We start from the raw sequence: 14,196 nt of genomic DNA, 5'->3' as shown, positions 1-14,196 counted from the left end.
TACACGACCCCACATTGACTCTGGACCCGTTCAATATTTCCCCAGGTACATCCAAATCCATCTCGGAGCGTCTGAACGTGCCCGTCGCTGTGGTATGTAGGCACCTTATACACACGTTTTAAACCACATTGGGTCCATCTGAAAGGACTGTATTCTTCGTGGGTGATGCTGCTTCTTGAAGTGTGGTGTTCTCCTTTTGTCTCCACGTGGGAGATCAGCTATTCTACAGCCCTTGTCAGCGACAGGCGTCTTGCCCAGAGGGCGTGTCCTAATGGTGGCTCACACTGATCTTTGGTGGTTGGGAATGCCACAGTCCAACTCCAAGGCCTTCATTCTGGACTCCTTCAACTGCAGCACCTCTGCTGACCACAGCTGTCACACGGGAGCAGCAAGAGACAGGCTCTCCATAACTTTTTTAGGGCTTTGAAGAATAATACCATGTCCTAGAGGCCAATACCGGGAACTGGCAAGGGAGCCAATACGGAGTTCGGAGCGCTGGTGTGATGTGCTTTCCTCAATCTAGTGTGGTCCTGCAAAGCCGACCACAGTTGCTTCTGCCCAGCCTGGATGGTGACAAAGACATGGATCAGAGTGGCTAGGTCTGAGACTGGGAGGAAGAAATGCAGCCTTTTAGCTAACTGAAGGTGGAAACAGGCATTTCTGGCTACACCTGCTATTTGAGCGTCAAGGATTCTTTATTATTATTATTATTTTATTATTATTTATTATTACTGTAGCCGCCGGAATGGGAGCTGCATTGTGCTAAGCTCTCTCCAAAAATAGCAAAACAGAGTCCCAGCTCCAAAGAGCTTAATAAACAGACCAGGGAGGGAAGGGGAGGGTACTAGTAATCTATGAGTACCTTAGCTATCAGTGTTTGTACCACAATGGGGCCCTGTTCTTGACTGGGGATTCTAAGTTCTACTGTAAATACAAATAAATAATAATAGGATATTATTGTGCACCACCTTGGCAATCAGGTCAGTCAGAGAGTAAATACCTACCTCCACATCAGATGTTATAGCTGCTTCTGTTTCCTCAAAGAACTTCTCCCTTCCTACCAGTATCATTTCTGTTTTCCCTGCACTGAGCCTGAGCCAGCTCCACTTCTCACCCACAAACTTCCCTCACTCAGGCACTGTGATGTCTGAGAAACATCACTGTCTGCAGCTGATGCACATGCTACAGGGATGGATGTCATCCATGTATGGTTGGCAGAGGAGCCTATTGGCATTTCCATAGCACCTTTCACCTTCAAAGCACTGTACTAGCATGGACTCATGCATGATCCCTGGGGTTGCCACATCATGTCGTGATAAAGTGTCTCAATGCATTGCACCAGCCCGCAATACATTTCAGGGCACTTTAAAAGGTTTCTAAGCCCAACTTCAAGGTCATGGGACGGCCACCTCAAAATCAGGAGAATCCCCTCAACATCAGGACAGTCCAACAGACAACCTTGGCTCTCAACCCCAGAGACCCTCCATAAGAAGCCACAAAATCCAAAGAGATACATACACATTTAATCCAATTTCCCAGAGAGTCAGTTGATTCTGAAAAGAGCAAAGCCTGAAGCCGTCCCATCTTGTGCTGCATGTTCTCATAAGCAACATCGGATCAGGCCAGGTCAGCATTTGGGATGTGAAACTCCCAATAAAAAGCCAAGGTGCTGCACACAGCAGTGCTGGCAATTCAGTCATGGGGAACCCATCCCTTTGATTCAGTACTGAACAAAAGCCCCAGCCTGGTGCTAACGAGCATTGTGCTATGAGAGGCTTCATGTGCTGATGAGATGTAAAGCTGAGCTTTGGACCCCATGTAATCAGTAAGGTCCCACACAGCCCTTTCGAAAATTAGACCTGTTATCCCGTTTGTCCTGGCCAAGCTGCGCCTCAGATAAGTACATTGTGACACCCTAAATCATCTACAGATTCAATGCAGGAACGTAAAGGGATCTGTCGCTTCTTGTCCTAAATTGCAACATACTGTTGCTGTGTGCTATGGAACATGAAATAACACGTGCATTGTTTGCAGATTGGTTTTTAAATTGCTTTGGACACATGCTGGGTTAAAGGCATTGTATATGTATCAAATGATTATTATGTACAGAATTGTTGTGCTGATGTGATCAGAAATAAACATGGTGTGGCTGCAATCTGGGAGTTTAGATGAAATGGTTAAAGAAAATAACCTAGATTTGTCATAAGGTCAGGTTAAAAATGATGAACCGAGCACTGGAATAAATTGCCTAGGGAGATTGTGACCAGATTTTAAGAGCAGGTTAGACAAACACCTGTTGGGGATGGTCTAGATCAGGGATTCTGAGCCCCCTTCCCCCAACGTGCTATAAAAACTCCACGGCCCACCTGTGCCACAACAATTGTTCTGAATAGTCAGTAGATTAAAAGCCAGGGCTGGGGTTAGTGGGTAGCAAGCAGGGCAACTGCCCAAGCACAAGGCCACAGGAATCCCCGGCCCCCGCGAAACGAAGATGCTCAGGCTTTGGCTTCAGCCCCATGTGGCAGGGGTTGGGCTTGGGCTTTCTGCCCTGAACCCCAGCAACTCTAACACCAGCCCTGCTCTCTGGTTTATTTTTGTGGACCCCTGAAACCTCCTCACAGACCCCCTTGGGGCCTCGGATCCCTGCTTGAGAACCAATGGTCTACTCTAGATAATACTTAGTCCTGCCATGAGTGCCAGGGACTGGTCTAGATGACCTCTCGAGGTCCCTTCCAGTCCTACAATTCTACGATTTACACTGAGGACCCTTTACACTCTGCTTTTGATTTATGTTTGTACAGTGCAAGCACTGTGGAGTCCTGGACCAAGACTGGGGCTCCTATGTGCTACCACAATAGTAATAATACTGGCAGAATAAAGAATCTAAAGTGGAAGTACATTACAGTTCAGTGAGAATCTGGCCCAACTAGCCCAGTCCTGGGCTCGGGTATGAACACACGGTCTTCCAAGGGAGTGACACAGGTTTGTCTTGGGTATATCAGAAGACAGGATTGGGGCTGCAGCGCCTCAAAGCAGTACAAGAACTCACTGTTTGGGGTCTCACCATCGACCACTTGCTGGAAGGTCCACGAACAGCTGGCTAATCACTTGATGCTGGCTTCACCTCTTTGTTTCCAGCTGCTGTGTTGCATTACCAGGAGGACTTGTACATTAACTACCTTCTTAATGTTACATGTTCATCGCTGTAGTGGCCACCATTATGTAACCGTGAGTAGGAAAGGAAGTGGTCTGTGCAACTGGGAAGGGGGTGGGGGGATGGGGGTTCGTCCGATTGGGGATGAGCAGGTGTGTGATCTGTGTGCTAGTGAATGGGAAGGGAGGTGTTTGGTTCGGGGCGACACTATGAAACAATTTGACGGCTTCTCCTTTCTGCCTGACGCAGAAATTACTGGGTGAGGTTCCCTGGCCTGCGTTATGCAGTTCAGGCTAGATGATTGTAATGGTCCCTTCTGGCCTCAGAGTCTCTGAGCTATACAACTGTCTGGAAACAAATTGTTTCTGGACTTCCCCGCATCAACTCAGACCCACTCAACAGAACTAGCATTTCAGCTAATCCACGCTGGCGTCATTGGGGCTTCTTGCTCCTTGGGCAAGCAGGAGAGGAGGGAGAGGTGCTGCAAAGTCCAAGGGCTGGGGAAGGGAACACCTCCTGCCACTCAATAGTGACCTCCCCTGGCCAATGAAGACGTTCTATTAATGGACTCTGAGGAAGTTCTATCTGACCCATCACATATAGGAGGATGGAGGTGATGATGACTTGTTTTGTGGGGCTGTTTGACAGTGAGAGGTTCTGATGGCTCCAGACAGGAGGTGGAGACCCTCATCCTATAGCAGTTAGTTTCTAGCTATTATTATTATAGTATTTATTATTAATTATTATTAATTATTATTATTATATCTCTAGTGTGCATTACAGTAGCTCCTGGAGACCCCAATTAGGATCAAATCACTCTGCTAGGTGCCCTACCAACATACAATCATACAATCCCTGCTGCAAAGAGTGGTCAGTATAGAGACAAGGTACAACAGGGTGGTGTAGAATGCAAGGGATGACAACAAAGGTAACAAAATGGAACCATTGTTGGTTGCATATGCTATAAGCTAAGGGACAAATTGTAAAGCCCTGATTCATCCTGCTGAGCAGTTGCTCACTCAAGCAAGCCCACTGAAGTCAGATGATTACTCACATAAGTAAGTGCTCGCCAGTGTGAGTACAGACTCCATAAGCTGGAACTAAGCGTTTAACTAGAAGCTTCATTGGTTTGATTCTTTTAAATAAGCGAACAAGGGATATTGATGAGTCACTAACAATCCAATCCAAGGCCTGCGCCGGCTCCCATTAAAGACAGTGGGAGTCAGATCAGGCCCTGATTAAATAGGCAAACACATTCCAGACTTCCTGGATGTGGCATAATTAGGACACATTGAGGCACCAGTCAGTTGACTCTGTCTCCCAAGATGTATTATCAGAGAGTGGCGAAGGGCAATAGAAATATCAGCAACCGCTGCTCATCCTGCAACTGGCAACAGCACACAGCAGCCAAAAGAAGAAGTAAAACCAGTACATGAGTCTATATATATGCTTACACATGCATGCGCATACATGGGCAGAATTGTGATTTGGTGATTGGGTGATCAGTTAGTCAGGCTTTCGTCAGTGCTAGAGCAAAGGGAAGCTGAAATAACTCCAGCGGAAATGAAAACTACAAGCTTCTGGTTTTTACTGTGTAACCATTGGCTTCCTCTGTGGCAGCTGTTCATGCCCTTCACAGAAGGAAACAGCCAAAAATGCTGTCTCCGCTGTCACTGAACAAAATGTGTATGAATTGTCCACTCCCTGACACTCCCCCAAAGGCCCCATTCTCCATTTGAATGACCCCTGCATTGTGTGGGTTGTGACAATGTGATTTGGAGGCAGATCACAAAGCAAAAGTGCACCAAGATCATTTAATAGACAAGACAATGGGACTTCCACATCTCCAGCGGGGACAAAGTCTTACACAGGACAGGCACTGTAGAACAGCAGGTGCAGTTAAGCATTACAGGGATTGAAAATGGCACTGATCCGAGGTTTAGGGATTGTTGTATTAAATCCTGGACCATAGCTCAACAGCAGTCTTGGTCCAAGGCAGGGCTGTATAAAGACATAAGCTCTATAACCTGGTATCTAGGGCACCAGCTCCTGGAATCATGTGATAGTCAGAATTTTAGCTTTCACTCCAAATAAGAGGACGTGTCTAGCCATCATGGTTTTGAAGAAAAGCCCAAAAACACCTGAGTATTCAGACAGCCTCAAACAATAGCTCTTAGAAGGGTGAGCTGTCCTGTGCATCTCAGTAGGCTGTTACCTCCCATATTAACTGCTGGGGGCCCCACCAACAGCCCCCCCATCAGAGGACTCTGTGGCAGGAGCTGAGGAGCGCAGCAGGTCCAATCGTCTAAGCAGAGAGAGCCCAATTGCTAGAGTAAGTACTGGGTCTTTCCTACTCCATCCCCTCTCACCTGGCCGCTACCACACCTGCCTCACTGGGTGGGGAGGAGACTCTTGATTCTTCCCAGGGCAAAGGGTCCCTGCTGCCAACCTTCCACCTACCAGACTCCTGAGATTTGAAAGAGAAAGCAAAACAGGAGACACTACTGACAAGGATCTTCAGCTTTCTCCTTTCCTCCCTGGGCCTCTCCAGGACCCAGTGCTTCTCCCCTCCCCCTTGATCTGTACACACTATGAACTGGGACAGGAACAATGTGGTGGAACTGACAAGGGTCCAGCTGGATCTTCTCCCCGCCCCGCAGCTTCCCTTAAGGAACCAGGCCAGTCCCGGTTCCATCTCAGGAACAAAAAGAGAGCAAGAGAAGAAACCTGTTAGGTGAAAAGCACAAAGGAAACAACCAGGCAACAAGATATTCAGTCGTCAAAAGCAGCGCAGTCAAAAGCACACCAGCGTCTTCCCTCCCTGAGCTAGCATATGTCACAGACTACCAGCCCAGAGTTGACCTGGCAGTGGCTGCAGAACAGGACAGTCACCCCCACATCACAACATTTTCAACATGAGGATGAGGGCATAGCACAGCGTGATCCCCACCCTCCTGCAGCCTTCATGCCTCCTCATGCAGGGTGGATCCATTCAAAACCGGTGATGGAACAAGCCCAAAACATGGACAGGTGCAAATAGACATTATGGCCCCCAGGCGTTATAGAGGCCAATAGGGTGGGAACATGGGCTAGATGTGACTCCCCATAGGGCCTGCCACATTTGCAGGGAATGTGATGGCCGGCCTGGATGCTCTGGCTCCTTTGCAGCTTGTGCTTGATCAGTCCTAGCGGGGCAACTGGGAACAGTGCCATTCTAGAGACCAGATGAGACAGGAAAGGCCATTTGCATTCCAAGTTTTGTTGCTGATCACTTTCAAATGGAACCACAATGGCCCAGGGAAGATAAACTGAGAAAGTGGGGGTGAGAATCTGTAACTGATGTTGCATTCTGTGGCATGATTGAAGTTTCATGGTCCAGATTCTGAGCTGTCAATTATTATTATCATTACGATTTATTATTTGTATTGTGGTAGAACCTCAGAGCCCCAGTCACGGACCAGTACCCCATTGTGCCAGGCAGTATACAGAACAAACAGACAGTCCCTGCCCCAAAGAACTTACAACCTAAGTATAAGACAAGCAACAGATGGAGACAGGCAGACAGATGGGGGAGTACAAGGAAACAATGAGACAGTATGATAGGCAGTAGTCTCAGCACATCAGCAGCTTAACCACTGTCAAGTTTCTTGTAGGCACTGGCGTTATGGCAAAGGAGGGATTTGGAGGAAGACAATGCATGACGGGCAGCAGGAGAGAAAGTGATAGAGATGGAGGGGCTGGGGGAGGGATGCCAAGAGAGGGGAGACACACACAAAGTGGCAAGCTAGGGAAATGATCCTTGCAGCAGCATGCTGACTGCTTTTGTCAAGGCCAGAGAACAGGTTTTTGCAGGAACTGAGACATGCGATGATAAGCACCTGGATGGGAGTTTTAGCTGTACTGATGGGAAGACCACAAGGTCGTATCTTAGAGATGCTATGCAGAAAAAATCGACAAGATGCAGGCACCTCCTGGTTGTGAGGATTGAGAGAAAGGGCCAAGTTGAGGATGACACCCAGCTTACGGAGGTAAGTGGCAGGCAGGGTGGTGATGTTGTCTGCATTAGTGATTGAGAAAGAAGGAAGAGGGGAGAAGTTGGGGGGAAGATTCGGAGCTCTGTTTTGGTTGTGTTTGAGCTAAGCTGATGGCTCAACCTCCATGAGAGGTCAGACAGACAGGTTGAGGTTTTTGTTGGGACCAAAGAAGGCAGGTCTGGAGTAAAGAAGTAGATCTGGGAGTTGTCAGCATGGATATAATAGCTGAATGTGTGTTTGCAGATGAGATTACAAGGTGTCGAGATGCCCAGTGGCTGCTCTAATTTACACTAACTTTGACTGACCCTTTATGGATTATTTCACCTGCCCAGGATGGCTGAAATTTTGAGCCCTGCATGCCTACACCCTGCCCTAGCAAGATCCACCCTCCTTCCTTCTCTTAGGCAGAACCTCATCATGCCCCTACACCAGAGAACAGCATAGAACCCTTAGATTGTCTATATGCTGACTTGAGAAATGCCCTGCACTGGGGGGGAGAGGGGGGAATTCCACAATGGCAGTTATAGGTTTAAAAAGAAGCAGGAATCCTGAAAAGGAACTGGGCAAGAACCATGCTGCAAACACAAATATGTTGCAGCTCATGAGGCCTGGAAACATTTTTTGCAGGCTCAGTAAAAATACTTGCAGGATGTCCGTTGTTCTGGGCACTGGGTTTGGACAAGCAATCAGAAATCAGTTCCTTTACCTCCAGCTCTGTCAACAATGTACAATGAAAAGAACCATCTGGATCATGTTAGACTTAAGAACACATTCACCCACATGCACCAGTCATCACCTGACCAGCTAAAGGCTGGACTTTCCAGGGTGTCTCTGCAGCATCTCTAGCTGGTTATTACATGATTGATAAAGACCTCTGGATAGCTAATGGGTGCTTAGAAATCAGCTCTTCCTCAGAAGGAAATGGGATAGCAGTGCCACCTGAAGTTAAGTTGAGAATTGCAGTCTCTAAGGTGCCACAAGTCCTCCTTTTCTTTTTGCGGATACAGACTAACACCGCTGCTACTCTGAAACCTGATCTCTGCTCTGGTATCCTGCCACCAAGGCTGCATCACATCCCAGAAAGAAAGGACAGTGCCTGTGTGTGACAGCCAGCCTGCTCTGCCAGGCCGCTCTCTGACCACCCTCTGGTACGGAACACTCTCCAGAAACCCGTGGTCGGGGGTGGGGGGTGGGGACGACATAAGCAGGAGAATTCTGCTGGAGCGGTTTGAGCTAGGGAGTGGAAAGCAGGGATCCCAGGAGTTAGGGGTTGCGGGGGAACAGCACTGATCAGGGTATCACATGAACTATCCTCTCTCTTTCTTTTAGAACTGTGGCTCTGATTAAGAGGTTGGTAAAACCAGAACCTCAAATCCCAGCCTGCTTCAAACTTCAGGGATGCAGGATTCACATGCCAGGATCGAAATCTGTCCCTACAGTTTTGGCTCCAAATCCAGAAAGGCCCTATTTTCCCTGTGAAGAGGGTGGGATTTTCAAAGGGGCCTAGCACTGGCCGAACTCTGCCAACCATCTCTGGGGGTTTCACCATTGATTCAGCGAAAGCAGAGTTTGAAAAAACAGGGTTATTGATCTTCAGGAGAGCCCAATGGGAGGGAAGTGAGAGGCTCCCACCCAAGCTTCTCATGGCTCTGTGAAGCTGCTCTCCTGGTCCCTGCCCCGGTTTAAATTTCACATGCCTACCTCAGAGTTGCCTAGAGCTGACGGGACCCAGCTTTAGCCCACAGACATGCAGGGGTTTGATGGAGCTACTACACCAGTTTACACCAGCTCAGGATCTGGCCCCAGGCAGCTTTTGGCATTCCTGCCACCTGTGCTGCATCCAGTGCTGCAACTGAACCCCCGCCCCCCACACCGCTCAGTCATCTGTTCCCCCCACCCTCCTTCACACCTCACATGCCCCTGTCTGACACATGAACCTGGCACAGGCTTTGAGGTTTGTTTTTAAGACCTGCATTGATTCCAAGATTCAAAGTCCCAGGGCTCCTGGGCACCCAATCCTGCTTTGACTGACAGCCATTGACTGCAACTGGAGCAGGGTTTAGGGTTTATAAACAGCGCTTTCCCTCAGCACGGACACAAGGTCCCCAGAGTCCTGGGTTACCTGCCTTAACTATCTCATTCTTGGGGGCTGCGACTGCATGGGGTCACAAAGACATATTGGGGGGGCATGATCTCCTCCCATGCTTTATGGCTGGATGGGATGGGATAAGGAATTTTATGGAAGGGAAGTCTTGTAACTTTTTTCTGATGTCATCTGAGTGCATGGTATAGAAACAGTTGAGAACCACTGATTCATAACCATCTCTTACTGGCATTTATCCTATGTCCAAATTTCTCTAATCTGGGAAAGCATCCCGAGGCTCCTGGCTTATATTTCTCACTCATGAGATGAGTTTCATTTGTCTCAATCTAGAGACTCCCATGGTGTTCCTTTGGTGGAGTGATATCTTTCATCCTACAAAATCCTTGGGGATGAATGAACTGGCTTGTGACTAGGGACGGAGGAGGTCCTTTTGCCTAATTTCAAAGCCAAGCAGATACCGTGGGTGTGTAGGTTTGATTTGATCACAAACTTTATCAGGCTCACATCCTACTTAGGCTAGACAATGAGAAAAAGCGAAGGGAGGAAAAAACAGAGCCAAGAGTGGGCAGAGTGAGAAGCAAATATGGGGAAGGGGGTGGGGTGGGGGTGGAAGCAAGGGCAAGAGAAAAATACCAATGACTCAACCAATGCAGCCCCTCTGTTGCAGGCATCACTCCTATGCATTGGGTGGCAGAATGTGTCCTAAATAGACAGCACAGGTTACTCCTTAGCTAGCAAAACAAGTTAGTTGGGTTTTTAAATGGAATCACCCTTTAAAGATCCCTGGGTTTAAGTTACAGGGGAAGGGTTCATGAACTCAACACAGCTATGCCAAAGGCAGCTGCGCAGGTCAACAAGCACTGCCTCGGATGCCAACAGCTTTCCCATTGCTCTTTGTAAGGTTTGTGACCTTGAAATAGCTTCAGGTGTAAACTCCACTTATGTCACAATCAGCCTCCAGAAGGGGAGAGACTAGGGCCAGCATCTGATATACTGGTGTAACTGGCATCAGAAGCTGGCCCATAAAAGCTCAGGGGTCAGATCCTCAATTGGTGTAAATTGGCATCACACCATTGAAGTTTATGGAGCAAGGCTGAGTTACACCTACTGTCAATCTGGCCTGTGGACTGAAGATCATTCAGTCGATCTCCCTTCCAGCACAGGATTCTTCTCAATGTTTTGTTCAGACCTATTTTAAATTCCTCCAGAGAGGAAACTTCCCCCACTTCTTTTAGGAGACTGATGCTTAGAGTTGACGGTGGGATGGCAGCTGGCAGGGCATTCTCCGTGAGGGCTCCAGGGGCTGTGGAATTCCCTCCCGTCCCTAGTCCAGAATAGCCCAGACTGGGCAAGGACAGGGCCCATTTGATTCAGCTGGCCTTTGCAGAGAGACAGGGGATGGAGGCTGGGCCATGGAGGTGTTGGTGTTTGATTGCGTGCCCCTAGCTGGTGGAAGGAGTGAGCTGATGTTTGCCATCCTGGTCTCCTAGTTTCAAATGATGGGCAAGGTGCTCCGAGCTGAGCTTGGGAGGTTTGTACCTCCCCCGCATGCCCAGACAGGGGTGGAATTCCACCAACTCCAGGGGAGTGTGGCCTGATTTACACCCCTGGGAAAGGAGAATCAGGCCCTTCATAGTCCATTCCTCTCCATAGCGCCATGTCCAATGCCTGTGCTGGGTGAATAAACAGGGCCTGACTCCCAGTTCCCCAAAGATCCCTTTACACTGCTCTGGCAAGGGGCCCTAAAGGGGGTGAAAAGGTGCTACCCTTCCTCCCTCAGTGCTAGTCTCTACTCCCACTCTAAGTGGCTTTGGCCCCCTGTTAACTGTACATGCCCTGTTGGGGCCCATAATCTCTGGGCAGTTCCCTGTTTAGTTGCCCATCACCGGTCTCCCGCATGGGGAGAGGGTTAGGTTGTAGCAAGATCCAGGCACGACTTCGGAGAGCTCCTGGAGATTAAACAAGATCTGGGCTGGGCTGGCAGAAGAAGGATGCTCCAGGGAGAGCTGGCGGCCCTGGGCAAGAAGCTGCGGGCGCTGGGCAGGTCTTGGTGGGAAGGGACGCAGCCTTTGGCACCAGGAGAGGGGGCTCTCGGCCAGGACACAAAAGGCGAGGGCGAAGCGGCGAGCGGAGGGAAGGGGCAGGGATCCGAGGAGGGGCTGAACTCTGTCTTCGGGCCAGAGAGCCGGGAGCGTCGCTGCAGGGCGGCGGAGTCAGAGGGGCAGATCGAGGAGGAGAGAGCGGAGCTGCGGGCACCCTGCGCAGGGACGGGGAGCCGCGTCTGGGCGCCGGGCTGCCGGGCAGGGGAGCTCGGCCCGGGGGAGCAGCGGGAGAGGCCGAGCTGTCCCAGAGCCGCCAGCCCCTTGCGGGGTCCCGCATGGCCCGGCTCTGAGGGGCTGCGGTCGGGAGGAGCCCGGACGGGACGGGAGTCCAGGGCGATGCTGCGCCTGCTGGAAGCCGAGCTGCTCTTCGCTTCCCTGCTCTCCGGCCCCTTCCCGCCGCTCTCCGGGGATCAGAAGAGGTGAGATGCGGGGCGCTTGGGGGCTGTCACTGAACCAGCGCAGCTGGGGGCTGCGGGGCGAGGGCCGGGCGCAGAGGCAAGCCCTGGGCTCCCGCCGGGGAGGAGATCGGGGACGCAGTGCGGGAGCCGCCCGCCCCACAGCAGCCGAGCCTGCTCCCTGCTCCGCCTGGCGAACGCCCCCACAGGTCTGCGCTCGGGCCCGGCGTGGGAAGCTCGAACGGCTCCTTCCCGTAAGCAGCGCCACGGGCCGGGCGCCGCATCTCTGCCACGAGCCGGCACCCCCGCCTTGCCCCTCCGCCGGCTCCCGGCGCCCCAGCGCGCCCCAGCGCCAGCAGCCCGCCCTTGGCGAGCCCCACGGGACTCTGCCTGCACAGGTCTCTGACGCCCGGCGCTTGCCTCGGAGCCACTGAGCTCCTGGAGCTGAGCCGGCACCTGCTATTCCAGTCCCGGAGCCCCCCCCCAGCTCTGCCAGTGCCCCCATCCTCACCTGCAGCCCCCCACCCCTCTATTCCAGTCCCGGAGCCCCCCCCAGCTCTGCCAGTGCCCCCATCCTCACCTGCAGCCCCCCACCCCTCTATTCCAGTCCCGGAGCCCCCCCCAGCTCTGCCAGTGCCCCCATCCTCACCTGCAGCCCCCCACCCCTCTATTCCAGTCCCGGAGCCCCCCCCCCCAGCTCTGCCAGTGCCCCCATCCTCACCTGCAGCCCCCCACCCCTCTATTCCAGTCCCGGAGCCCCCCCCAGCTCTGCCAGTGCCCCCATCCTCACCTGCAGCCCCCCACCCCTCTATTCCAGTCCCGGAGCCCCCCCCCAGCTCTGCCAGTGCCCCCATCCTCACCTGCAGCTCCCCACCCCTCTATTCCAGTCCCGGAGCCCCCCCCAGCTCTGCCAGTGCCCCCATCCTCACCTGCAGCCCCCCACCCCTCTATTCCAGTCCCGGAGCGCCCCCACCCCCAGGACTGCCAGTGCCCCCATCCTCACCTGCAGCCCCCACCCCTCTATTCCAGTCCCGGAGCCCCCCCCCAGCTCTGCCAGTGCCCCCATCCTCACCTGCAGCCCCCCACCCCTCTATTCCAGTCCCGGAGCCCCCCCCCAGCTCTGCCAGTGCCCCCATCCTCACCTGCAGCCCCCACCCCTCTATTCCAGTCCCGGAGCCCCCCCCCCCAGCTCTGCCAGTGCCCCCATCCTCACCTGCAGCCCCCCACCCCTCTATTCCAGTCCCGGAGAGCCCCCACCCCCAGGACTGCCAGTGCCCCCATCCTCACCTGCAGCCCTTCTGCTATTCCAGGCCTGGGCCATATTGCAGCTCTTTCACTGTAGGTCAATCCTTTGTGTGTTTTTGTTTAAAGGTGCATTTCGTGCTGGACTGACAATAGCCCTGTAGATGACAGTCCTCTGTGGATTTGTCCACAGGGCAGGCACAGCATGGGTCCTGGCAGCAAGAGCTTCCCCACCTCTTGCGTGAGGAGAGAAGAAAGAGTTCAATCTCCATGGTGCATTCAATCCCTAGCTTCTCTTCTGGGAGGGCCACCAAGGGCTTGCCAATTAGCGTTAATTGAATTTGGCAGTTGTGCCCAAGGAACTGGACCCATTTCGCACAAGCCACCGAGCAGCCCTCAGCTGGTAAATGACTTTCAGCGCTCGCAACCTGGGCCAGCGCTGAACTAATGATCTGGCAATGAAGGGATCCATTCCCTGTTACTAATCCCCAGACCCCCTCTGCAGCTCAGAGCCCCAGACCCGCTCTGCAGCTCAGTCTGGCCTGACAGCATGAGAGTGCAGCACGGACTGACAATCGTGCCAAGGTGTGTGGTTGCTCTGTAATGTGGACAAATGGGGGACTGGAATAAACTGAGCTCAGTGTGGCCCCATTGTGTTAAGGGCTGTACAGACATGTCTGAAGACAGCCCTTGCCCCAAAGAGTTTATGATCAAAAGCTACTGCAGCTTCCAGTATCTGGATTACCACATGCCTTTGCCCAGCCGGTGGAGGAAGAATCCCGGGGCCATGTGGTTCTTGTCCCCCTGAAGGCATGCTTGGAACAGGCTTCGCACACAGACACCTTTACTTACCCCTTCAGCATTTGTAACTGAGGTCAGGGAGCTGAGTTCCAGCCTGGTTTAAGAAGGACTAACTCTATTGACCCCACTGACACTGCAGCTGCTTCCATCAGGTCTGAATCTGACCCCGTGGGAATTCTGAGGGAGGAAGGACTTCAGGTTTGGGCTTTGATTCTCTTCTCACTTACAGGGGGGTAAATCAGGCATAACTCCCTTACAGTCAGTGGGACTACACCAGTGTCAACCTGGGGATAAGAGTCAGGCCCCAGATCAGGCCCATCTGTTTTGTTAACATGTTCGGTGCTGCAGAACGAGAGAGAGAGAA

The 14,196-nt window shown here is 51.9% G+C and overlaps 1 protein-coding gene across 10 annotated transcripts in view; it reads left to right on the top strand.

The window, feature by feature from the left end:
- Positions 1-11,251: 11,251 nt before the first annotated feature.
- Positions 11,252-14,196, top strand: part of LOC140918562 (collagen and calcium-binding EGF domain-containing protein 1-like) — an 85,884-nt gene continuing 82,939 nt past the window's right edge. For 7 of the 10 annotated variants that reach the window (XR_012161238.1, XR_012161239.1, XR_012161237.1 and 4 more), the window contains exon 1: positions 11,252-11,813. Coding sequence is in view for 6 of the 10 variants with exons in the window: in XM_073363284.1 (XP_073219385.1) it covers positions 11,284-11,813 (530 nt within the window). In the remaining 4 variants the exon portion in view is untranslated. The remainder of the gene's footprint in view (positions 11,814-14,196) is intronic. The other 3 variants (XM_073363283.1, XM_073363282.1, XR_012161236.1) reach the window with 2 other exon arrangements.

Source organism: Lepidochelys kempii, chromosome 10 (genome assembly GCF_965140265.1).
Source record: "Lepidochelys kempii isolate rLepKem1 chromosome 10, rLepKem1.hap2, whole genome shotgun sequence".
NCBI classification, from domain to species: Eukaryota; Metazoa; Chordata; order Testudines; family Cheloniidae; genus Lepidochelys; species Lepidochelys kempii.
The sequence above is the reverse complement of the archived record's forward strand: the minus strand, read 5'-3'. Positions and strand labels throughout refer to the sequence as shown.